This window comes from Lepidochelys kempii, chromosome 11, assembly GCF_965140285.1.
Source record: "Lepidochelys kempii isolate rLepKem1 chromosome 11, rLepKem1.hap1, whole genome shotgun sequence".
Classification (NCBI taxonomy): Eukaryota; Metazoa; Chordata; order Testudines; family Cheloniidae; genus Lepidochelys; species Lepidochelys kempii.
The window spans coordinates 66,007,283-66,032,500 of NC_136390.1; the positions used below are offsets into that span (position 1 = coordinate 66,007,283).

At 42.4% G+C, this 25,218-nt stretch overlaps 1 protein-coding gene across 6 annotated transcripts in view; it reads right to left on the bottom strand.

The window, feature by feature from the left end:
* The window catches only part of ERBB4 (erb-b2 receptor tyrosine kinase 4), a 974,133-nt gene that overhangs the window by 267,102 nt on the left and 681,813 nt on the right, over nt 1-25,218 (bottom strand). For all 6 annotated transcript variants that reach the window (XM_073306718.2, XM_073306716.2, XM_073306720.2 and 3 more), the window contains exon 5: nt 354-419. In XM_073306718.2, the coding sequence (XP_073162819.1) occupies nt 354-419 (66 nt within the window). The remainder of the gene's footprint in view (nt 1-353; nt 420-25,218) is intronic.

The window sequence follows — 25,218 nt, forward strand, 5'->3', positions numbered from 1 at the left end:
CAGCTTCTTGCAGGATAGGACCCTCACCAAGGATTTCAGGATCAAGTCCATAGTTTTGCATTCTTGTTATTGTGTTTGCTCCAATGCAGTCTGAAGTAGTAGTTAATGCTCCCCAGAGAAGCGCCCTACGTTGGGACCCAAATGGAGAAGAGAAGCAGCCAGTTGGCTTAAGCTTAATTAGAAGCACAGAAAAAAAATAACCAAAATTGCTAGATGGGAAAGCACAAAGAGGCTTTTGTACAGTGAAAAATCTAAAACTATTTTAAAAAGACAATATCCCTTTAAAATGGAAATGGTAGAATCCCTCTTACAGTTCTTCCCACTCCTTTCTTTCCCTGTCCTCACATACTTACAGCTCTGGCAGTGGTTTTCTGTGGGTCCCCAACAACGACCTGTGCAGGACTTGTGGCATCGTCCACCTGCAGGGTGAAAACAAATGGAGTTGAAGTGAGCTGTAGCTCACAAAAGCTTATGCTCAAATAAATTTGTTAGTCTCTAAGGTGCCACAAATACTCCTTTTTCTTTTTTAGAGATCAATTAGAAACTCGGCTTCTTTTCAATCTTGGGCCTCCAGTGATGCCTCAAGGGAAGCACTACTGTTGTGACATGAGGATTTCTGGGCCTTATCGGGGTTGAATGGTTGGCGAAACAGAGTCAAGTTAAGCAGCCAGCCCTGTGTGTGAAACGTATATGAGGCTGAGGCACAGGACACAGGCGCTTAATTTCCTAACTCTGTTCCCCCTTCTTAAAGGTATAAACTGAATTTGTGGGTCTTGAGAACCGATGCTGCTCTACAGAGGAGAAAACCAGACTGGGAACATGGAAATATATTTTCACCGTTAACTATCCCAAGCAGTGAACTCAATGGTCTATGCTGGGTAGCGATACTGGATCCACCCAGCCTCTCGGTACTGGTGGATGTCGCTGCTTGAAATGGTACGCAAAAACACCTGAACCCCATAATAGAAAACAAAAGTCAATACAAATGAACAAACAAACTCTCTGGGGGAAAAGGAAAGCCACAGAGTGACGAATAAAAAAAACATGGCCAAAGCACTGGTAAAAGAATAGACAGGTTTATTAGCTAAATAGGGGTCCCCCCCGAAAGCAACCTATCCCCATTTTTGAGGACTCTTTCATTCTTCATAAAATATTGCTCAGAAACTCTATTAAGCAAGCGTCCGCTTAGAGCTTGATCCAGAAGCCCCTTAAAGTGAATGGGGAGCCTTTCCATGAATGTGTTATTGGCACTAACTTGTAATATACTTCTGTACACACAAACTTTGGGAACATTGACAGATCAAATATGACCACATCCCTGTGCTAACACTCTGAACCCTGAAGTTCTAGCCCCAAAGAAAAAGTGTTATTAACGTGGCTAGCCGAGGTTGAGCGAAGATACAGTATTTCATTTACGTAAAGTCAGGAGGTCATAAGGATTATGTTCTTGAAATCCATTTTCACCACTCTGACATGTATACAGTGTTGATGGCACAATTGATTATAGTGTACAGTAATTACATGGTGTGGGCCAACTACCTTGTTGAAAGTAACAGTTCTTTGCTGTACTGAAGTTCATTTAAAGCAATTATGCCTGGGAAGCATTGTTGCTGACATCATCAGCATATAATTTCCTGTCAGTTTCTGCCATCTGTTTATTTAGATCACAAACACATTATAACTACCTAATGCAAACTCATTCTGGCTGACAGGATGGGGACTCCATCTGGCATGAATAATGCAACTTTAATCAGTAATAACGATAATTATTATTAAGAGGCTACTGGAGTCCTGTGCAGAAAGCTAATAAATCTAAATTGATTTATAACACTGGAAATTAGACAAGAGGGTGAGGCGAACAGCAAACGTGAGAAACTTTCAACAGCAGAGGCTCTCAGTCAGGCTCGATTGTGAATAGGTCCATGGGCCCATCCAATTGAGTAAGGACTACTAAGAACTCGCCTTATGCCCCTAGAGAATTGGATCCTGCATATCAAACACAGCGGATATTGTAAACCTACTTATTCCCACTTCCACAGAGCAGGAGGGCAAAGTCTTGATTCCACATACAAGATCCACACTTGTTACTCAATGCATCTGAGCCAATGCAGGGAGTGTTGCAATTTGGTGCTGGTACAGGAATGAGGGGGAAGCTGGTGAGGAAAGCCAACTCACAGGCATATCTCTGTGGCACAGCACCTCCCAGAGTTACTCCTAAGGCAGTGCAGATTATGCTTAAGGTTGTGCCTAATGTCACATTGAGTTCTGAGAAGATGGTTAGGGAGAAAGCTAATAGCAATCTTGTGAGTACACATATTAAACCCTTAGAATACATAGCAGATCATTTGTTAATTGTATATCCCAGAAGCAGAATGAGATCGCATCCCTGCCTTTTCTGACTTCTATTCCCACCCTATATTTACTGTACCCACTGGATTTTTCATTGCCATAGTAACATCTGTGGTGAGATAACAGGAGCTTCAGACTTTATGACAGGTGACCCCTAGCCAATGAGTCCTCCTACACTTCTGTGCATGCTGGGATCTTTGAAAGTGCCACATATGAATAAAAGTCTTTGCATCTCAAATTCCTTGGCATCAACATGATCCTTGGTACGGAACCAAAAATTCACTCACCAAGCTCCTTCCATCCTGGAAATAAATGTGATTCAGTGTGTTCAAAAGTCGTTTTTAAAGAACTTTAACTAGTCTGTCTGCTTCCTATTACATGACTTTGTTTGGCAGTGTCAGATGATAATTTGCATTTGAGTAGAGATATATTGACCAGGGGAGCAGGGGGAAGGCTGCCAGCTCTCTTTTCTCTCATTGGGAGTTCAAAGTGTCTGCTTCATTGTTTTCTCTTCTCTCAGTTACACAGGCAAAATGAGAAGCTGAGTGTGTAGACAGCACATCTCTGAATTAAATTATCACAAGCCCTTTTGAAGGTCAGACATCAAATATACTGGAAATAAGAAAAGTGGCTTGTCCATTTTTCTCTTTAGTTGTTAATGTTAAGAAGCTCGATCCTCTCCCAACATGAACAAGTACTGGTCCAAATTCTGCCCTCAGTTATCTGCATGCAGCTACAAAGACTGCAGTGGGTTTGTTTGCACAAGTGTAACTCAGGGAAAAATGTTGTCCTCTATGGATCTGATTCGGAAACTCTTTCTCACAAGAGTAGTCCTACTGGAGTGCTCATGAGAGTAAGCACATATATCCATATGAGCAAGGGTTTGCAAGAATCAGTCCAAACATCAGCTGTTTGAAATTTGTCCCCAGATCCAAAAATAGGGACCTTCCTACAGAGAAGTCTGCTGATTCACTCAGAGACAGAGATGTCTACATAGTCTTTTGTTCTTATGTAGTTCTATGTATCACACTACAATGAATTTCAGAAAGGGTCTTGATGGACACGAGTAGATTTTAGAAGGTTCACTGTGAGCTGCCAATCAAGAACTGTTTTTCAGATCAGACATTTAGGGAATAAAGTAGGCAATTCCTTTCATCGTACTCACTGTGTTTATAAAAATAAAAATCCTGTGAGAAGCAGAAGGAATCTGTGGGAGACTCCTTGTAGGCTCACTTCAATAAAGAAACATTAAAGCATGGAAGAGTGCCAAGTATCCTTGGTGGGGAGTTTGGGGGAGGGTTTTTTGTTTTTTTTTTAATGGCAAGGTGGGTAAGGTAAGGAACCACAATTCCTTCCTATGACTTTCTCCATTAATCTTTGCAAACTAGGAGATTGATCTTGCAAGTTGTGGAGCATGCTCAAGTGTCAGTGGGATCAATGGGAGTTGAGGGCACTCAGTACTTGAAACAAGTGCTAAGCACCTTGCAGGATCAAGCCTTATTTGAGGAAGAGAAAGCCCGGATCTGATCATTCATCACATACATTCTTTGTGCAATCAAATGTTGAGACTCAGCAATTAGCTGGAACTTGGCCATCAATATGTGATGCAGAGAAAAAAATCCTCAAGTAATTTACCTTCTAAGTCGTTACCTTGCCCATCTGCTCAATTGTCATTCATTACCAAAGGCAGTAAAAAAAATCTTTTTCCCAATCTACTTTTGTTTCCTAAGTGACACATGAAAAGGCAGCCTCCAGAGGAGCCTGAATCTGTGGTCCCTTCTTTGCCCCTAGTGACAAAAATGTCTGAAGACATCTAGTAATGTTAGCTCCATTTCTATTCCAGAATATTACTAGTGTTCTGAATACATAATGAAGTTTCACTCACAGAAACACAAAAGGGGAATAAGGGGGCAAAAATCAGGACTGTATAATTGTATATAATTTGTATTTAATCTAAACGTTGAAAGGCCAGAGTCATTGAGGAGCATGTCAAGTAATTTTGTTCTGGCAAATCCCATGAAGAAAACTGGCTACTTGTATTGGATGGTTTATAAACAGCAAATCCTGCATCTTGACTGGTGACTTAAACTAGATGACCCTTGCGATCCCTTCCAACTCTATGGTTCTATGATTCTAGGACTCATCTCCCTTTGGCCAATATTAATGCAACATGTCTTTCATTATGGACATTGGGGCAGGAAATCTTCATACTCTTCCAGTGCATGGCTACACCTCTGGCAGATATCTATCAACAGCTTACTCCCTCTGCTCTACCAACTGAAAATGCCACCAACAGAAACTAGAAGCTCATTAGACTGGGAAATCCTAAGGATACTTCCACCTTGCACAAGCCCAATAACTGAGAAGAGCTTTCCTTTGGCTCAAGATAGACCTTAGTATGACAAGACGCTACAAAAGGCTGTTTCTGACAAGACAATAAAATTAAAGTTCTCCTCCTTGCCCCAAGCTAACAGCAGTGTTCCTCCACAGTTCCTTGCCAATGGTCATAGCCAGTGGTGAGCTGGAGCAGGTTCCCACCGGTTCGCTAGAATCGGTTGTTACATTTAGAAGCCCTTTTAGAACCGGTTGTTCCGCGAGGGACAACCAGTTCTAAAAGGGCTTCTAAATTTAATAGGCCAAAAGTGGCACCTTAGGTGCTGACTCCATGGGTGCTCCAGGGCTGGAGCACCCAAGGGGAAAATTTGGTGGGTGCAGAGCACCCACCAGCAGCTCCCCGCCTCACCCCACCCCCAGCCCCAGCTCACCTCTGCTCCGCCTCTGCCTCCTCCCATGAACATGCTGCCCTGCTCTGCTTCTCCGCCCCCCCACCAGGCTTCCTGCGAATCAGCTGTTCGGTGGGAAGCCAGGGCTGGCTGAGAAGCAGGTGGCGGCTTCCCGCTCAGGCCCAGGGAGGCAGAGGTGAGCTGCGGCGGTGGGGGGGGGGCGCGAGGAGGGCCACCCGCACCGCAGCAGGTAACCGGGGGGGGGGGGAAGGGGAGCCTGGGGAACCCATCCTCGCCCCAGCTCACCTCTGCCTCCCTGAGCGTGAAGCCGCCGCTTGCTTCTCAGCCCTCCCAGGCTTCCCGCCGAACAGCTGATTCGCAGGAAGCCGGGGTAGGGGTGCAGAGAAGCAGAGTGGGGCGGTGCGTTCAGGGGCGGATGCATAGCGGAGGTAAGCTGGGGCCGGGCATGGGGCAGGGAGCTGCCGGTGGGTGCTCTGCACCCACCAAATTTTCCGTGTGGGTGCTCCAGCCCTGGAGCACCCACGGAGTTGGTGCCTAAGGCTCCACTTTTGATGTGATCAGTGGGAGGAGCGGCTGCTCCCCCCACTAGGTACGCTCCCCCGCCCCTAGGAGCCAGAGGGACCTGCCGGATGCTTCCTGGGAGCTGCCCTAGGTAAGCACTGCTGGGACTCCCCACCTTGCCCCCCGGCAGGTCCCTCTGGCTCTTAGGGGTGGGGTGGGCACCCACTACGGTGGCTCACGAGACCCTCCTGCCAAGTTCTGGGGGCAGTCAGGGGACAGGGGAGGGGGTGAATGGGGCAGGAGTCCTGGGGGTTGGGGGTTGGCAATGACCTCCTCGTCGGGTGAGGAGGGAACCAGTTGTTAAGATTTTGGCAGCTCATCACTGGTCATAGCTGCCTTAAGGAGACCCCTTTCATGCAGGAAATGGGAAAGAAGAGAAGGCAGTAGAATTCAGAGAAGAAATGGTCTCATTTTACATGGTCTCCGTTTATAAATGGCTTATAAAAGGTTAATAAATGATTAATGGATGTTATCTGCACATTACTGATATAAAGCAGCATATGTGATTGATGGTTATAAGCACCTTAGTAGCAGGTACTATTCACAGTTATAAGCCATAGTTATATGTAACCTATTGATCTTTTGACCTCTATATAACCACTTAAAATAATCGATTAACTCTGGATTAAAACAACGATTAATAATTTATTAGCCCTTTATAAACTACTCATAAACTCAATCTTAATTGAAAATGTGACCAAAGAAATTGACTATTTCCCTAAGCTTTAATGAGGAGGTTTGGAACCATACAAGCATAACTTGCCCTGAGATCCCAGACGTGTCGGATGATCCCAATACATTCTGCATTAAGATGCCTCATCTTTTTCATTTCATTGTTTAAACATGACACTACGCTGAAATAGGGCTGCACTTTGTTTTTGTAAGCGGCTAAAATTACTTAGTTTTGTGTATGAAAAGATACAGTTGATAGCAAAATCAAAATAGAATTCAAACTCTGCTGCATGGTATTAACTGGAATTAAAGATACTATTGTTGTGATGAATTGTTCTGCCTTTATCAGCCTGTAACGCTTTCCATGTCCTTGTCTAACAATTCCTATGGTCACGTGTTTATTCATTCACACTCCTTTGTTAAGTAAAAATCATTTTACATTTTCTACCAGCCCTGTGCTAGTCTCCAGATCGCTTCCATTGATTTGAAAGTTAATTACCTAATGGAGAGATTCACACTTTTCAGGGTTTCCTCTCTAAGGAAAAACAGGCATGTCTGTGGAGAGTGAAAGCAAAAAATCTGGTAAAATAGAATGCTCGTCTTCTATAAAACACGCCACTTGCTTTCTCTCTGTCGCTATGCAAAAAGTTATGGGGCATAAAAGTGTAAATTGGCATAATCACACTGATTTCAACAGAGCAGCATGTATTTGCAGAAGTTCAGGATCTGTCCCTATGTGTTTTTTGAAAGGGGATTGCTCCTGAGCCCCAACTTGCTCACCAGGCTCGGCCCCTTCTTTAAGAAGTCCCTTGATAAGGTGAACGATAACAGGCAAGTTTGATCTGTGGAACCTGACCTTGCAGTTGGCAGCATAATCCATTGTTTCCACAGCAGACCCACGAAGCCTGAATGGAATCATCTGTGCATACACTAAATAAATCCCCTGGTACTGAGGACCTATGCAGGGATTATGAAGGATAACTATTTCCCCATAACTAGAAGAAGGGTATAGGACACCCATGTGCTCCTTCTGTGATCACTGCTGCAGCCCGTAGGCTGGTAGCTAATCTGTTCATTATATGGATCGGCTCATGTCACTCTGTGGTCCAGCAGAGATCCCACTGAAGAGCGCTGCTCTACTCCGTGCTGGGGTTACGGTCTCCCTGCCTGGACTCTCGGTGGGCAGCTCACTTACCCCACACTGGAACCTCAAGACCGTCCACACATCTGGAGGAATGAAAGCATATTCCCCCAGTAACTAGTTTTAATACAAAAAATTTGAATCTACCATTCTGACCCCTCTATTTATCCACTAATCTTCCTTTCTAGATAGGCACAGAAAGAGAGAGAGAGAGACACAGAGAGAGAGAGATTCAGATATAGGCAGCTGAAAACAGACTGACAAGGGAAATACCTATGTGTAATGAAAACAAAACGAGCAATACACACATTGAGACAGGCAAAGAAAGAGATAGAGGGACAATATAAATAAATTTAAAAAAAAAGGAAACTGGAGATAAAGTTCAACCTGCATTGAGGAAAACAGAATACTTGCTAACAATGGAGTACGTAATTTGTGATAGGGACAACCCTAAGCATGTCAGTGTTGACTGGATCAGAGGAATCTGTACAGAATTCCTAAATTACAGTGTATCACTGGCTATGTCCACAACAGACAGGGTTGATCTTGGAAGTGATTGACCGCCAGACATAAGGGAATAAATGAAAAGTCAAATAACATCATGTCGGCAGCTCTGAACTGGCCCAGGCCAGTGGATTCATATTTATCATTGACAGCACAGGACTGATAGGAAGCTCACTGTAATGTTACTGTTCTGCTGCTTCAGGAAAATGTCTTCAGACCATCGTAATGAGTAAAGAAAGAGACTTGAGGAGGGAAGAGGCATAATAAAGATACTAACATTTGCCCCCTGAGACAGACACAACAGGTAAGATTTCTGACTCAACATATTAATAGGGAATTTAGTCTTCCAGAAAAAGACAAAAAAAAACCCAAAACCCTTCACATATGACATGGGCTAAAACTTTACTCTGATTAAGCAATTAGGCGCTATTAATTATTACTGCTTATAGCTGTTAGCGCAGAGCAATGTAAAGTGAATTCCCCCCACTGTGATGGAGAATCAGTTCCAAGCAGCATCAGATGCATTTCTAAGCACAGAGGTAGGGGTCCCAAGCAAATTGGAAAACCCAGCCAGTAGACTAAAAGGCTAGGTCAAGTTATACCTGCTGCTTGGCAGACTCATCAAGATCAACAAACCCTTGGGAGTCTCTCGTATTAAAAATATATTTCCCACGTGAGAGCCACAGATAACTGAGCACAGTCACTGAAACCAAAGCACATATGCCAACTGGGGCCTGGAGGTAAAGATCCTCTTGAGCAGCAATACATCTTTAGGCATAACTTGTTCACATTATTCTTTTTTGGGATGTCACGATAGACACTTTTGATCTGTGATTCCTGACCCAAGAAACAACAAAACAGCAACTGCGTAGAATTCTATTAAACGCAACAATTACACATGCAGGGAGTTCCCCCCCTCCTGTGTTCTGGGTGGGAGGTTATTATATATGCATATGCAAAACACATGTTTGCATCCACATTAGAATAATTAATATACATCGATTATGCTGGACGACATCTTTTAGCTGCAACAGCAATGGACAAACCAAAAAGATAAGCAACTTTTTTTTGTATGTATCCAGTCTGACAGGAGCATAATTATGGGTGAGAATCGGAGGCTAGAGCCATAAGTACTTTCCGTGTGATCATGCGTAATGTTGTGTGAGAAACTCCAATGTCATCTTTCAGAGTAGCAGCCGTGTTAGTCTGTATCCGCAAAAAGAACAGGAGTACTTGTGGCACCTTACAGACTAACCAATTTATTTGAGCATAAGCTTTCGAATGCATCCGATGAAGTGAGCTGTAGCTCACGAAAGCTTATGCTCAAATAAATCGGTTAGCCTCTAAGGTGCCACAAGTCCTCCTTTTCTTTTTCCAATGTCATTGCAGATTTTCTGAGGAGGGCTCTAAAAAAAAAATCTAAGGCACATTGACAAGCGAATGATGAGGCTGGTGGTGTTCTTGCCCTAATTTCATACCAAAAAACAATAACTCAGTTATTGGACTATAAGACGAGATATCTTTTGGTTGCTATTAGAATGCATTCAGAGCAGTGATCAAGAGGGTGGTGCAGAATGCAGCTTCCATTGTTAAAATAAAGTCATATTCTTCAGAAAAGATGATAAGTTGGAAGGGTATTTTTCATTACTTTATATTGTAAGGTATATTGTAATGTACTGTACTGCTGGGATGTGTCTGTGTAGATGTGGGGGTGTGTGTCAAAGTACCATGAATATTTTCGGCACATTTCCGGCGAAGAGGAAAAGAGGAATAACAAATACAAAATAAACTTCCAAGATCCACTTTCACCTGAATAATCATTCCTGCTAAAACTGATGGAACTTTCAGGATTCACAAACACGTTCAGGAACAAACAGGTGGTCATCTTGCAAACAAGGAGTAACATGTATCCATAAATGACAAATAATGCAAATTCATCACTTTCTGCAATGTATTACCATCTCTAATGTTGAGATTTGGCGACCATTAGGAATTGCTCTACCAGAAGCCGCTGATGATCCATCCACAGTAGTCAAGCCTTCTTTTCCCAAAGTGACCAGTGCTGATGCTTCAGACAAAGGCATAAATCTCCCCCAACATCTTCTGCCACTGGACACACCTATCTATCAAACAGAGCCTTGACTCTCCGCACACAAATGCCTGCACATATACACATCATGGTATCACTGGCAAGCAGAGATGAGCTAGTGCAGGAAAGTGTCATAATTGGATATTAACCCTCTCCCACCACAGCAAGGAGTAAGCCGGGGAGGAAATGTGACGTAAGGTATGTCTGAGGCACAAAATTTCCTAGGGTTACTTGCCTCACGCTGTCCTGCAGTGGCTCAAGAGCAAGGGTACCAAACTCAGGCCAGACTTTTAAACAGCAGGGCATGAATCCTAAACTGGTGGTGAGTTCTAAGTTTTCAGCAACCCTTTATTAAGTGTAAACACCTCAGGCACAGTAGCAGCCAAACCAGGGAGTCACAGACAGTCCCCTTGGGTACTCCGATCTGTCTTGTCACCCAGGTAAGCAGACTTTTGCGATAGATGGTCCCTTACACCAAAGATCAGGGCAATATTCAGGTTACTCCCAGTCCCAAAGGACCAGTCATTTAGCCCAGGTCAATTGCACCTCAGATCTCATACCAAGGACAACACTTATGGCCAATCCTATAATAAACTATATACAGATTTATTATATAAGAAAAGGAAATAAGAGATTTATTTACAAGGTTAAAGCAGGTAAACATATGTACACAAATGAGTTCCAATTTTAAGTTTCAAAATCTATTAGAAATCTTCCATGACAAGCAAACTCTGTATGTCCTTTAGGGCTAACCCAGGCTAAGCAGTGGGGATCTTTTGCTTATGCTTAGAAATCCTTGCCCCTCAGAATCCAAGCAGCATACAAATACAGTTCCTCTTTGTTAGGGCTTTTAATTCCTTCCACCCTTCTGCTTTGAGTTGCAAACTCAGCTGATGGGAGGAATTCACTTGCCATCTCCAGCTCTTCACGAGGCAGCAGGGGGAAAGAAACCAAACAACTCTTTTGTTCTCTGATGTTGCGCAATAGTTCATCTGGTGTCAATGCACCTTCTTCGTCAGATGGGACATAGCACCTGTTGGAGACTAGTATTTCACACCAGTTAACGCTTTTCTCCTGTCTGGTGATCTACACAGTTAGAGAGACTTTCAATGCAAATGCTCATATATTACCTTCCAATACAGGGTACAGATGTTATAAGTGAGATTCATGCATGCAGCAATTTACAAGCAGTAAATAAAGCCTAAACACTGAGCACATTTTTATAACTCTAATACCTAATTTACCAGCTGTGTGTGTCGATATCCAAGTGAGGCATGGGGACCTAATCGTAAGCTGGCACCTGGTTTGCCAGCGTCACAACTTGTAGGGTAGTGCATCTTATAAACATCCTCTGCTTAGGGCTCTTCCAAAAATAAGTCTACTCTTAATTTTTAGATGCATAGTAAGGAATAGGTAATTATCCATAACCCTGAATATGAGGAACCACCACAAAAAGCAGTTCAGTCGTCACATCCATTTAGGATTTTAGGCTGTCTGCTGAAACTATCTAGAAATAGGGAGAAGGGGGAATATGCTAAAGGAAAGAAAGGAAAGCAGAAGATTTAGGAAGAGGATATAGAATGGCAGGAATAAGGGGAAATACTCAAGGGATTTGTAACCTGATAAAAGATCCTAGGTGAAATAAAATTGGTACAAGAGCCTTTTCTTACTGCTATTTCTCCATATTAGGTGGGATAGCAATTTCTTCCTTCTGAATATTTCCTGGTGGTGAAGGGGAATTTTTAGAGGCCTGTCACTGTTAATGCAGGTTTTCTGAGGGGAAATAGGAAAGGGTGAGTCAAAACCCTACCAGACTTAATTGAAGATGTGGGGAAATGTAAGGCAAGTAAAGTACCACTGAAACAAAACTCTGGAGAGAAGCAGCTGGAGAAAACTAGAATCCCCAGCATTCCGTTAAGTGGGGAAGCCTGGCCGGCTGAAGGCTTGCAAGGGTTCAGTAATGTCTCTTTAAAAACCTATTTTCAGGAGGTGGAGAAAGAGCAAGGATGCCATTAGCATAACACAGACACATTTCACCATCTTCTTCAGATAAAATGAAGTGAGGTCAACATCCCATTTGCTTCCTTTGGAGTGAATGGGAGAAAGCGAGGGCCGTTTCAGCACCCGCAGAAGTCAATGGAACTTGTTGATTTTGATGAGTACTGGATCCCAATGATAATTAGCTATCTATAACAATGGTTTGCATAGAGTGAGTTGACCTGCGCATGTTGATCATACTTTCTTGAGGACTCATATTGAGTTTGTCATGTAGACATAGGAATTTTTCCACATGTAGCTGTGCTGATTGAGGTTACCTTTGTTGAGAGCCTAGAAGTCATTATCTTATCTGTGGGAGGTCAAAAAGCTTCACCTCTGTAATCAGGTCACCTACCGTGAAGACTATTGTGATATTCCTGAAGTTGACTGAGAATTATATTTTGCCAGGCATAAGCTAGTTCCAGACAGGATTTCCGGGTAACAAATAGAAACAAGATTTTGAGAAGTCAGAGCTTCTTTGAAGACTGGCCCAGGAGGACTTGAATATGGAGTCCTTCCTGACAGAACCAGAAGTCTCAAATGAGCAATTACAGAGAGTACATACAAGAAAGCCAGAAGGTCCCTCCTCTTCCTCATTTAGCTATCTTTTTTCCTGCCTGTCAGCCATAACTCTCATCCAAAGTCCCTAAGCTTCATTCTCCCAAATCCAAACACATTGTTCCAAATAGTGGAAGGTATGAGAGGAGCACTTTCTAAGAGAGTGTATTGGAGAAGTTTGGGACTGAAAGAAACCAAGTATGCCAGGATGACTACCAAAGCAAAAGAACACAAGCCTTGAGTGATAGAGGCAACCCCAAATTCTGAGGATGTTCAGCCAAACAAGCCCATGTGACATATGCCTAGAAAATGCAGCTGTAGTAATGTGAAGTTTCTCTTTCAAGCAAGCAACAGAAAGAGTCTGGGCTGGAACGGCCCACTATAAGATCATCTGCTGTGTACCCCTAAGATGAGAAAATCAAATTTCTCTCTCTCACACACAAACCACCAACCAAAACTCCTTTCCTTATTTTCTTTGTGCCAAGAACGTATACAGAATGAAATCAAACCTGTGCTCAACAGGTGCTGTCTGTAAAAGAAGTGGCTGGAATAGGGCACCTTGTTGAACTAACAGATAGATAACTTCAAAGGAATGCACCTGCCCAGAAGTTTCAAGAAGACAATTGCTCAATACAATTTAGTGACTGGTTTTATAATGTTTCCTTTCTTTTCTCTTCCTCAAGCAGCCCTTCAAAGGCAGTCAGCTAAAGCAGCTGAAGCTTGCTCAAGAGAGACCAATTTTAACCACCCACTCACTCTAAATATGCCAATCACAATTCAATCAGATCATTTCTAATATTCTGAGTATTTGCAGTTAATTTCCTACTTTCAAGACACACTGGTGACTAAGACGAAGTAAGTTGCTAAGTATTTAAGCTGAAAGTTTCTCCCTTGTGTAAAAGACTCTTTAAACAGCCAGTCTGCGGGTAAACAGGTGGTGTGCAGTAATACATTATATGCACACAGAGACTGCCATTAAAACGTAAGCATTTACCAACAGCTGCCACATAGTGGCATGTGAATTACTATATCATTTCTCTAATCTTGGACTAAGTAGTAACTCATGTATGTTGGTAGAAATGGCTGTTAAGTTATGACATTTTAATGGTGACAACAGTACCAAACGTAGGGTGACCAGACAGCAAGTGTGAAAAATCGGGACGGGGGTGGGGGGTAATAGAAGCCTATATAAGAAAAAGACCCAAAAATTGGGACTGTCCCTATAAAATTGGGATATCTGGTCACCCTAACCAAAAGTGGTGGCAGAACCCTACATGGGCTGCTGAACATAGACTGTTGGCCAAAAAATGACTAGTGATCTTCAGTGCCTCAGTTTTGGGGGGCACTAAATGTCATCTTGAAGCAACTGAAATCTCATGTCCCCCTCAGCCTCTTTCAAACATCATAATCTTGATCTAGGATTCCTTTGGGAAGAAACTCTTCTGATGTTAGAACAACACAGCGGTGGTATAACACATAGGATCTTGTACAATACACTAAAGCACTCAAAGGGTTAAAGGGAAGATTTTGTAAGATATTTATCTCTGGGTACAATAGTCTCAACCATTTCCACACTTAAAAATTAAAAATGCTCTTTAAGTTGGCCATTGTATTTGTGTTACCTAAGTATGTTTTCATTTATTTTTACTTGGACATGCTTAGACATGAAAGGGACCAGATTTTCAGCAAGTTCTGAGTACCAACACAATGAAAAATATCAGGCCTTTTCAGTGTGTCTATATTGAGTGGGGTGCTGGATCTAGGGGTGCTAAAGGTGCGGCAGCACCCCTTGGCTTGAAGTAGTTTCTATCCTATACAGGGCTTACAGGTTTGTTCAGTGGCTTTCAGCATCCCCACTATAAAAACTGTCCCAACGCCACTGATATTAAGCACCCAGAAATTGGGCATGTTGGCCTAAATTTCCAGATTCATCCCTCCAAATCCAAACATGCTGGTCTGAAGAAAGAAAAGACTGTCCAGATTCTTATTGCTTACAGAACCAGTTCAGCCTATCAGTGACTGACACCTCAAACCAGGGCTGGTCTTAGGGGTGGGTCAAACGGGTGACTGCCCAGGGGTGCCATGGTCAAGGGGCGCCGTGCAGTAGTGCAGAGATGTGTGCTGCCGGTGTAGAGTCAGCAGCTGCTCCTGGCTGGCAGGGGAGTGCCAAGTGGGGGAGTGCCCAGATTTCTCCCTGCTTCTTCCCAGCAGAGGAATGGGGGAGAGGGACGAGCAGAGATGCACAGATACGGCTTATACTCCCCACTGACTGTCCTCTGCGCCCCCGTAGGGGGCTATGAAGGGCGTGGAGGGGAGCGAGGAGAAACACTAAGCACTCCGTGCATCCAGATCACTTTCCCCCCCTGGGCTGTGAGGTGAGCATCAGGAGCCGCTGCTATGCTGACTTTCTCTTACACAGCCCAGGTGGGGAAAGTGACCTAGATGCAGGGAGCCCTGATGTCGCTCCTTGCTCCCCCCCCAAGACACACATAGCCCCCTAGAGCTGCACAGAGGAGCAGCACTCAGGGAATGGGGTCGGGAAGGGTGAGTGAGCAGGTGCATCCAGGTCAGTTTCCCCATATGGGCACCCGGGAGGTGGGGTGCATGGGTTAGGACAAAGGGGAGGGGTTACGGGCAGGTTAGGGGCACAGGAGGGGAGCACAGGGGCTAGGGGTGAAGGGGGAGTGGGGAGCCCTTGGGGGCCCAGGTAATGGAGGGCACCCACAGGGGCCAGGCGCAATGGGGAGGGTGCCGTGCCCACGGGGGCCAGGGGCACCAAAATACAAAGTTCACGCAGGGTGCCATTTTCCCTAAGGCCAGCCCTGCCCCAAACATAAAATGTGTTCACGGTGCTTCTAAGTTGCACCTACTGAAGGCCAGGAGCACAGTGGATTTATTTTCCACTTTTCATTCTTCCCTCACCTTTAGTTCTCAAAGGTTTGGCAAAAATCCATGCCTCAAGAAATATTGGTTTTGTTTCTGTATTATCATTCTTTCAATTGCAGACTATACTCTGAACCGATATTCTTTAATTGTAGGGAGAGGAGGAAATATATATACGTTTTTAAGAACATAAAATACTGGCTCTCCACTCAGCTCTTATTTAATGTGCTCCCAGCTGAGAAATCCATGGAAGCATTACTGCTGTTAAAATGCAATTTTGCAAGCATGTGAGGTGTATTCAGCATCGAAAGAGCTTTCACAGGATAGTGTAGTTATTCATGGTGCTCTGTGTGAAAGAACAGCTACTGGTATTAGCTTTGCACAGTGACACCTGTCGCAATGACGGCATTCTATACAGAGACCACCTGTCTGCGAAGGCCCCTTTCCCTGTTCTCCAAACATACATTTAAAATGTTAATTCAAGTTAAAGTAATGCACCTCAATGAAAGGTTATAATTTTACAAACTCTGCAATAACAAATGTCTTCAGCATCTACTTTTCTGGAATGTCATTTTCCCCGTAGGTAGTTTCCAATTTAGATGTATACCTGGAATGATATACTAGCTCGTCTTAAAGTTGGCTTTAAGTATGAATTAGGCACCGCCTACCTTCCCTCAGCCTACATACATTAACGTATTTTTGTTCAATTTTAATCCTGATTTGTATTTATTTATTTAGGGATAAATCCTGCTCCTTTGAAAAGAAATAAAAAAGCTTGCAAGTGAACAGAGTAGCTTTGCATGAATCTTGCATAGAGCCTGAGTACTAGGGACAATGATAATTTTGCGCTTAGCCATAAGTTTGTCTTCTGACAAGAAGGAATCCACTGGTTTCAAGAAGAAATTTCTAGGTTGCGATGCCCATTTTGCATTGAGAGGGGCATCTCTGCTGAGGCATTGGCAACCAGGCTTCTGCTTTGATTACTTCATCCATCCAACCCACATAATAGTCTTCTGCCCTGTGCCAAGCCCAACTGTTCAGGCTTGGTACAGGTGGTAGTGTTTGGGCACTGACTCTACGTGATGAAATAATTAGGAAATTTGTTCCTCGTGCATCCATTTCAGATGGTGTGACACAAACCACTGGTGTGTAAAGGTATGACTTTCCATGGTAAAACTTCACCGTTGTTAACGGCCAAGGGAAGTGCCTCTCAGGAGGGTTAGCTGAGCATCTGCAATTTTGGATGTTTATCTGAACTTAATCCAAACGTCAGAGCCTTGGATTGTCATCTGTCCATGATAGGTACGCACATATTTGAGGTCCGGGCTACTACACTGTTCTGAACACAGGGCTCCCACAGACTTACTACAAAATGGAACATGTTAGGTGCAGATATGAGTCGAAATTTCTGGGTAGGCTAGTTACGTGTAAAAATGACTCCTTCCTAATATTTGACATGCTACTCCTGAAATGAGTTGCTGTGCTGCGTGAAGAATTGCAAGGTGTGATGGGGGTATACAAACCCCATGTGGGCTGGAAGTGGTTAAAGGGTAGGAATGAGCCCAGGTAGCCCCTCCTGGCCAGCCCTGCAGAGCATGCTCCAAATAAGAAAGGGTTCAAAAGGGAGCAACCCAGCTCAGAAAAGAAAGCTGGGGAGGAGGACAGGCCTCCCCTGAAGGCTCCTGCCACAGGTGCTGGAGAAGCCCCCTGGAGGGACTAAGACTGTATTCTGAGCCCGGTTGGGGCAGATGGCTTGGTTGCCTTTTCTTTTTACATTATATTGGAGTGGAAGCTGGGGGAGAACAGCAGATGGCAGGAAGTGACCTGGGAGGGTTATTTGGAGGGCACCTTTTGTGGCCAGACACTGTTGGCTCTCCAAAAGCCCTGGGTTGGACCCTGGTGGAGTGGGAGGGCCCAGGTTCCCCTAACACTGCCCACCTCACCACAACTCTGCTTAAAAGAGAGCCAGAACTGCAAGACCTGCCCGCTGGGAGGTGGCACTAGGTGCACTAACCACTAGGGCTCTCAACCAGTAGCTCTCAACCTTTCTAGACTACTGTACCCCTTTCAGGAGTCTGATTTGTCTTCTGTACCCCCAAGTTTCACCTCACTCATAAACCACTTGCTTACAACATCAGACATACAAATACTTCAATGTCAGCCCACTATTACTGAAAAATGGCTCAGTTTCTCATATTTATTATATAATTATAAAATAAAGCAAGTAGAATATAAATATTGTACTTACATTTCAGTGTATAGTATACAGAGCAGTATAAACAAGTCATGGTATGACATTTTAGTTTGTACTGACTTCACTAATGCTTTTTATGTTGCGTGTTGTAAAACTAGGCCAATATCTAGATGAGTTGATGTACCCCTTGGAAGACCTCTGCGTACCCCCAGGGGTACACATACCCCTGGTTGAGAACCACTGACTTAACCCACCGAGAGCTCTATTATACTGAATATTAAATCAATGGTTTGACTACCCTTCAGACCTTATTGTGTAGCTGCAGTAAACTACTGTATATCAACGCTATCCTTATATCACTTACCATCAGACACAAACACCATGTTGTTAATTCCCAGTAAGAAGAAGAATGCTTAGTGCTTCCATAGCACTTTACACTGACAAAGCACTATTCAAACATTGACTAATAAAATCCCAAGGCATACCATATAAAATATCCAGTGTTGTGTGCTTGAATAGCCACGTATGCATCTGCATATCTGATTTTTTTTATGGCCGATTGGAAGAATTAAAGGGATAAGGGACAGGCAATTTAGGTCCAAAGCTAGGATGATGAACAAACAAGCTATCACAAAATCTAAATTCAATAACAAAATATTTCCATATATAATGTTTCTATATAATGTAAATGGATACGGTTTCTTTTTTAAAATAGTAACACATTTCCCTGCAACATCTGCAGCTCAAGTTTCGTGCTCCTACATAAGGTAGGAACCTCAAAATAAAACTGATTATAAACAACATTGAAACTGTCCAGTCTATTTTCATTTTTTAAACTGAAGTGCAAAACACTGAAAAAGAAAAAAGGCAGAAGTTCAACTAGATTTTAAAAAAATAATTCACCTTGTAAAATACAATGTAAAATATTAAGAACTGGCTAATTGAGCTCTCAAAAAGTAGCTATCAATGGATAGTCGTCATTGTTTCTGCTGGGCTTCAGCAGGGATGAGTTTTAGGCCCAACACTTTTCAATATTTTTATTAATGATTTGAAAGTAAATATAAAATTTGCAGATGACAGAAAGGTTGGTGGCATGGTGAATAATGATGAAGACAGGGCAGTCACACAGAGCAATCAGCATCACTCAGTAAGCTGGGCTCACTCACACAAAATGCATTTTCAAATGCCCAAATGCAAGGTCATATACCTAGGCACAAGGAATGCAGGCAACGCTTATAGCATGGGGGACTGCATCCTGGAAAACGGTGACTTTCAAAAGGCTTTAGTGGTCTTAATGGACAAACAACTGAACACGAGCTCCTAGAGTAATGCTGTGGCAAAAAGGGCTAATGCAATCACTGGATGGATAAAGAGAAGTATAAAAAGGAGTTGGGAGATTATTATACTGTATGGCATTGGTGAGACCAATATTAGTATATTGCATACAGTTCTAGTGACCGCATTTTAAAAAGGATGTTGAAAAACTAGAGAGGGCAGAAAGAATAACCACAAAAATTATTCAAGGGCTGGATATAATTCTTTACACTGAGAGACTTATGGAACTCAGTTTGTTTAGCTTACCAAAAAGATCGAGGTGACTTGATTACAGTGTATAAATACCTTCCTGGGGAGAAAATACGGGGTACTAAAGGGCTTTTTAAACATGCAGAAAAAGGAACACCAAGAATCAATGGCTGGAAGTGAAAGCCAGACATATTTAAATGAGAAAAAGGCAAAATAAAATAAATAAATAACTAGTGAAGGTGATTAGCCAGTGGAATAAACTACGCTAGGAGGTGATGGATTCTCCATCTCTTGATGTCTTCAAATCAAAACTGGATGCCTTTCTAAAAGATGCTTTAGTCAAACACAAGTGTTTGGGTTCTACACAGGGTAGCAGTATGAACTTTAATGGCATGTGATATAGAGGAAATCAGACCTCACAATCTAATGGTCCCTTCTGACCTTAAAATCTGCAATTCTATGAATAGTCTAAGATGGTGGTATTAGAACTCAGGAGGAATTTTTAATCTAATTGTTCCCATTAATGCGACACAGATCTAGCAGATCAAATACAAGCAGACAGGGAGTAATCTTTTTTCTAATCTATAAAACAATATAAAAAAATATACTGTTTCTGAGCTCCATGCTGAGCTTCCTACTTTGTTATATGAAGTGCATTATCAGGTGTTATTGTAGATAAAGCAATGATAGAATAGCATAACATTATGTATAAAAAAAACACTGAAAATACAGTTACAGTCCATTAGCTTGAAACATTTTGCCAAAATTTGATTATTTCACAACTAATATGGGGCCTGATTTAAAGTCCATTGAGTTCAATGGGAATTCTTTCACTGACTTCAATAAGCTTTCAAACAGGCCCATAAACCTCAAGTCAGGACCGTACTTTAGCATGTGTTTAAGTTTCACTAACTTCAGTGCGGTCCTGTATAGGGGAGTTTTCCTGAATAATTTATTAAAGCATTACTAGTTTAAAAAAATACAAAATGGAAAGCAATTTTAATCTTTCTAAAAAGTTAGTGACTCCAGATACTTTCAGTATTTTTACATGCAGTATTGATTTACTTGAATTTATGCCATTTGCTATGTTCAATTATGTTAAATTAATAATTTGGACCCTTCAAGCTTTGCTAAAACAAATTCAAAATCTCAGAGCAAAGATCTGTCCACTCCAAATTTCTGAGTTTAACCCAGTTTTGTGCCAAATCCTGCAAAATTGCTCACTTTGCAAAATATGCATGGAGCTAGGGCTCCTTGGGGCTAGGAAAGACATATGAGACTTTTTAGGCAAAATGGTAACAGATGCACAGACCACTGCAGCACAAAATAACATGAAGATTCTGTACAACATCATTAGGCGGCTGTCAGGCAGAAAAACAAATACCAGCTGACCAGTTCAAGACAATGAGTGCTACTTAACAATGAGGACATCAGAACAATTGAACATATGTAAGTAGTACTTTAATCAACTACTGAATGCTGAGCCAGTGGCCAATCCCCCAGCTAGAGGAAAGAGAAGATCTGGACATTGAACTAGGACCTATAACCAGAGTAGAAGGAGAGAGGGCTGTTCATTGGTTAAAAAAAAAATGTGGAAAGGCACCAATCCCAGCTAAAATTCCAACAGAGGTTCTTAAGTCAGATTTGAAGAACACAGCAGAAATTTTGACAGGCGTCTTAGATAGATGGGAAGAAGAAAAAAAAAAACGCAAACAAGTAGGAAAAGGGCCATATAGTGAAGTTGCCAAAGAAAGAATATCTATGTCAATTAGGCACTTTTGAAAAATCTCATCTTTATGTGCCAGGCCAGAAAAACGTTGGCCTAGGGTTAGCTAACATTGAAGAATATGCCTGAAATAATAATAATTTTGTAAAGTTTCAGATAAAAAGGTATTGTGAAGAAAAAAATCACCTAAAATGGTAAACACTATTATTTGAGTGGAAAAATCAGAACACAGGACAAGGATCCTCATCCTTAGACCCAGAACAGTGAAGCAGGGTTGGTCCACTGTTGGTCCACAGTATTAGTTTATTACATTTCAGTGATGCATAGTGAGCAGTATGCTGGCAGCTACTAGTTGTATTCTTCTTCAGAACAGTACCAACACCAACCATGTCATTCAAAAGCCGCACAGAAGAGTTTTTCTGCATGCATGTGTTGAGAAAATATGATGAGAATGCATCTAGGAAATAAAGGAGCAGCAGCGCTTAGTGTTAATTTACTGGTTTCAGAGGAGCAGCCGTGTTAGTCTGTATCCGCAAAAAGAAAAGGAGGACTTGTGGCACCTTCGAGACTCCTTTTCTTTTTGTTAATTTACTGGCACCATTGCTACCAGAGAGGTTAAGCTGCTTTGGCCTTTGCAGTTGGCTTCTTAGCACGGATACACCTAAGAGAGTCATTGCCCAGGCTGCAGAGAAGGAAAGCGAAGGAGAGTAATTCCTAGAGCCCATGGGCCAAACTCAGCTTTGTCGGAATACTGATGGAAGTAACTGCCATTGAGCGGCTACAGTGACATGAACTCCGCAGCATGGTAGTGGTGTCACTTCAGGGCATTTTAATTTCATTCAGCTCTCTCGCCTTAACCCTACTCCCCCGGGTGCCCTGGAACAGCAGGGGAGGGCTCCAAGTGAAATTATCCCCCGTAGCGGTACTATTGTGCTTCAGGGCTTGTTTGCTGGTCTACTCCCTGGGGCGGAGAGCAGCACTGGGAGACTGGAACAAGGAAGTCAACAGTGGAATGTGGACGGTGGCTGTGATCTCTACATGTGCACATGGGTGCAAGGTCAGGACAGGAGGTTATAAATGCATTACCCTTTCTGCTTGAGTTCAGTCTGTTCCACTTAGGTATATTCAGGGACTTGGGGACGGTAGGTGGGGTGGTCAAAACTTGTCATTGTGAGATCCTTGTATCAAGTTGGAGCCGTGGCTGGTGACAAGCAGTGGGGAGGCTTTGCGTTCATTATTGAGGAGGCTTGATAACACCTCACTGTAGGTAGACAGGATGCTTGCAACCCTTAAAAATGTAGAGACCAGACCAAACACTTGGCACTAGCTGCCTTGCCAATTATCACCCAGTGTCTAATACGCCCCCTCTGAGGAAGAGTACTGAGGTGATGTAGGAGTAACTAGTCAAAGTATGTTCCTGCAAGTTGACCTCAATTCCTCCAGTCTAGTTTTAGATGTCAGCACAGCACACTATATAGACAATACTGCTCCCCATAGCTGATGATCTCATAGCAATGAGACAGGTAACACGTCTGCACAGACTCTATTGCATCTAACAGCCACTGCTATGTCAGCATTGACAACGAGGTTTTGTAGTCATATCTGTATGATCTTGCAAGAGTAAATGAGGTGGCTCTCCCATGTGCTATTTCCCTGCTCTGTAACAGATAGTTCGGGTTAGTAAAGGGAACACCCCCTTCCTCCCCCAGGTGTTCTCGTAGAATTCTATCTGGTCATCTCTTCTACTTAACATGTTTCCACAGCAACTAATTAACTTTATTTAATAACTTCCTATATGCACTTAATAAAGCTTGGTGTAGTTTCTAAGATTCAGAGGCACCTGAAATTTCAGACAAATTCACATAAAACAGTACACTCATCTTGTATCCATAAACAGATCATCACACTACACCCACAGAATTTATGTTAAAAAAGGATCTAAGTCCTTCTGAAATACTCAGCATACATTTGATTGGTATAACCCAGGTCAGGCTGGTCCGGCTGTGTCCATGTTACCAGTGGATACGGGGACCTCTAAATCAAAAGTGCGAGGCATATGCCTCATCTTTTGCACTTCTGTATAGACTTCCACTCTGAGGGTTATAATTCAATGTTCAAATCATTTTACCAAGTCCTTTCAGTATCAGCACAAACAACTTGCATTAAGTCTTTTGCAAAGCACCAAGGTAACATATTCACTTTCCCCTAACTCTTGACAGGTGGTAATAAGATTCTCCCGTTTCTTTGAGTGATTTGATTTGAAGGCTTTTTTGTATACAACTACTTAATTGCAGCTATTTTGAAAGGGTGACGCCCGCACGTGGAACCTGAATAATATTTCAACAAGTTTTAAGAAGCTGTCATTTTCTCTGATGTCTCCCAAAGCCTCAGTACATTTTGTCATCCCATTTTAGCTATTTTTTTAATAGAGTGGGGTTTAGTTTCCTATCTATGCACAATGTGTAGATAAAGGTAGTTTAGCTTTCCCAGGTACATCAAATATTTATATTACTTCTGTGTTTAATTTGGATAGAATCTGTATTTATTGTACGTGGATTTTTATATTTTTGAAAAGTACAACTAACTCTATGTGAGCCAGAAATGGAGAAAAATATATTTAAATTTGTTCCCACGTGGAGGTATTTATGAAGCTGTGATATAATGTCGCTCATGCATTTCATTAATAAAACAACACTGGTTAGATTACATTTGTAACTAATATACATGCATCCTATGGTCATGTGTTGGCCCTTTCCTGTGTTAAAATTTCAAAAGTAAAGCAAACAGAAGTTAAAGACAAAAAGCAGTAGGCCTGTATATTTTCTTTTTTTTTTTTTTTTGTCCTGAGGTTGGTAATAATGATTGCTACATTAATTTAGGATGAGGTTTCCATAAGAACTTGGCATTGGCTTAGCTCTGCTTCCACTGAAGTCAGTGGTAAAACTCTCAGAAACTTCAGTGGGAGTACTGAAAAATCCATGCTTAAATGTCTCATTCATTGCATTGGTTTTTGTTGATTTTTCAGGATCAATGCAAAAAGAAAAAAAGAAAACAAAATCAAAACAAGAGAAAATTTGCAATTAAGTCTGCTGCTTGTTGCAGTGGGTCACTCTGAAGAGGTTCTTTCTATTTCAAAAGGTTACACTGATTTGATTCCCTGTACTTAAAATAGGGAAAATCAGTGGGGAATTCTCCAGCAAAATAGAATGAACTTTTTAGGAGCCACAACTGTAGCTGTATAAATCAGAGACACATAAAGGTACCTGCTGGGAGGCAGAAGCTGTTGATCAGCTCCTGAGCTGGAGGATGCAGGAACCATGAAATCTGACGGGCCGCTGGAGGAAATGAATGCTCACAGCCGACTAGGAGATGGGACCCCTGTCTGTCAAGCGGCTGTGTTCTCTTTTTTCCGGTTGGGAGAGAAGACAGACGGGGAAAGGCCAGCTCACTGTTAGCGCGAAAGCTAGTATGGTGTGAAGAATAAGTACATGTGTTCAAAATGGATTCTTCTTTATGAATATGGGTGCAAATCCTGTGGCTCCTACCCAGGGTGTAGTTTTGTTCTGCACTTTTCCCTTTAAGCCTCCTCTGCTCCCATCCAATTTGGAGCGGCTGCAGAGGCTAGCAGGGCCATCAGTATAACTTAGATAGCCCTTGGAGACTGCCTAAGATACAACAGCCTGTCCCCATTGCCCAGTATCCCTACAGAAATATATGGGCTCCAGCCCTGCCTCCTGAAACCTTCAGCAAACCCTGATACTGGGGCTTGTGGCAGGGCTCTCCAAGGTCTTGTAGATTTACATCCAGCGGTGCCAGGTTCAACCCCTGCAGATAATAGCCCACCCAGGAGCGTTGGGTTACATAATCATACTCTATTATGGATGTAATTTACTACCACCTTTCCACATTAGGTTTCATATTATTACTATAGCATCGCATGGGGGAATAATAGCGGTACTGAGAAATATGACTCTTTTTTCCCAAAATATTATTGATTAATGATTCCTTAGGAATCATGTCAACTGGTTAATACAATTCTACGTACGCTCAAGGTCTGGGAAAGAGGGAAACATTTTGTTTAAAAACACTTGGTTACTCTGTATCTTTTTTTTTTCCTGTGTGTCCTTTGTATTGCTAGGATTATACAGGAAAACAGTTCATTTCTCATCTAAACTAATAATAACCCTGTGTTTGTACCAGAATTACTACAGCAACTAATTATGATGTCACAAACAG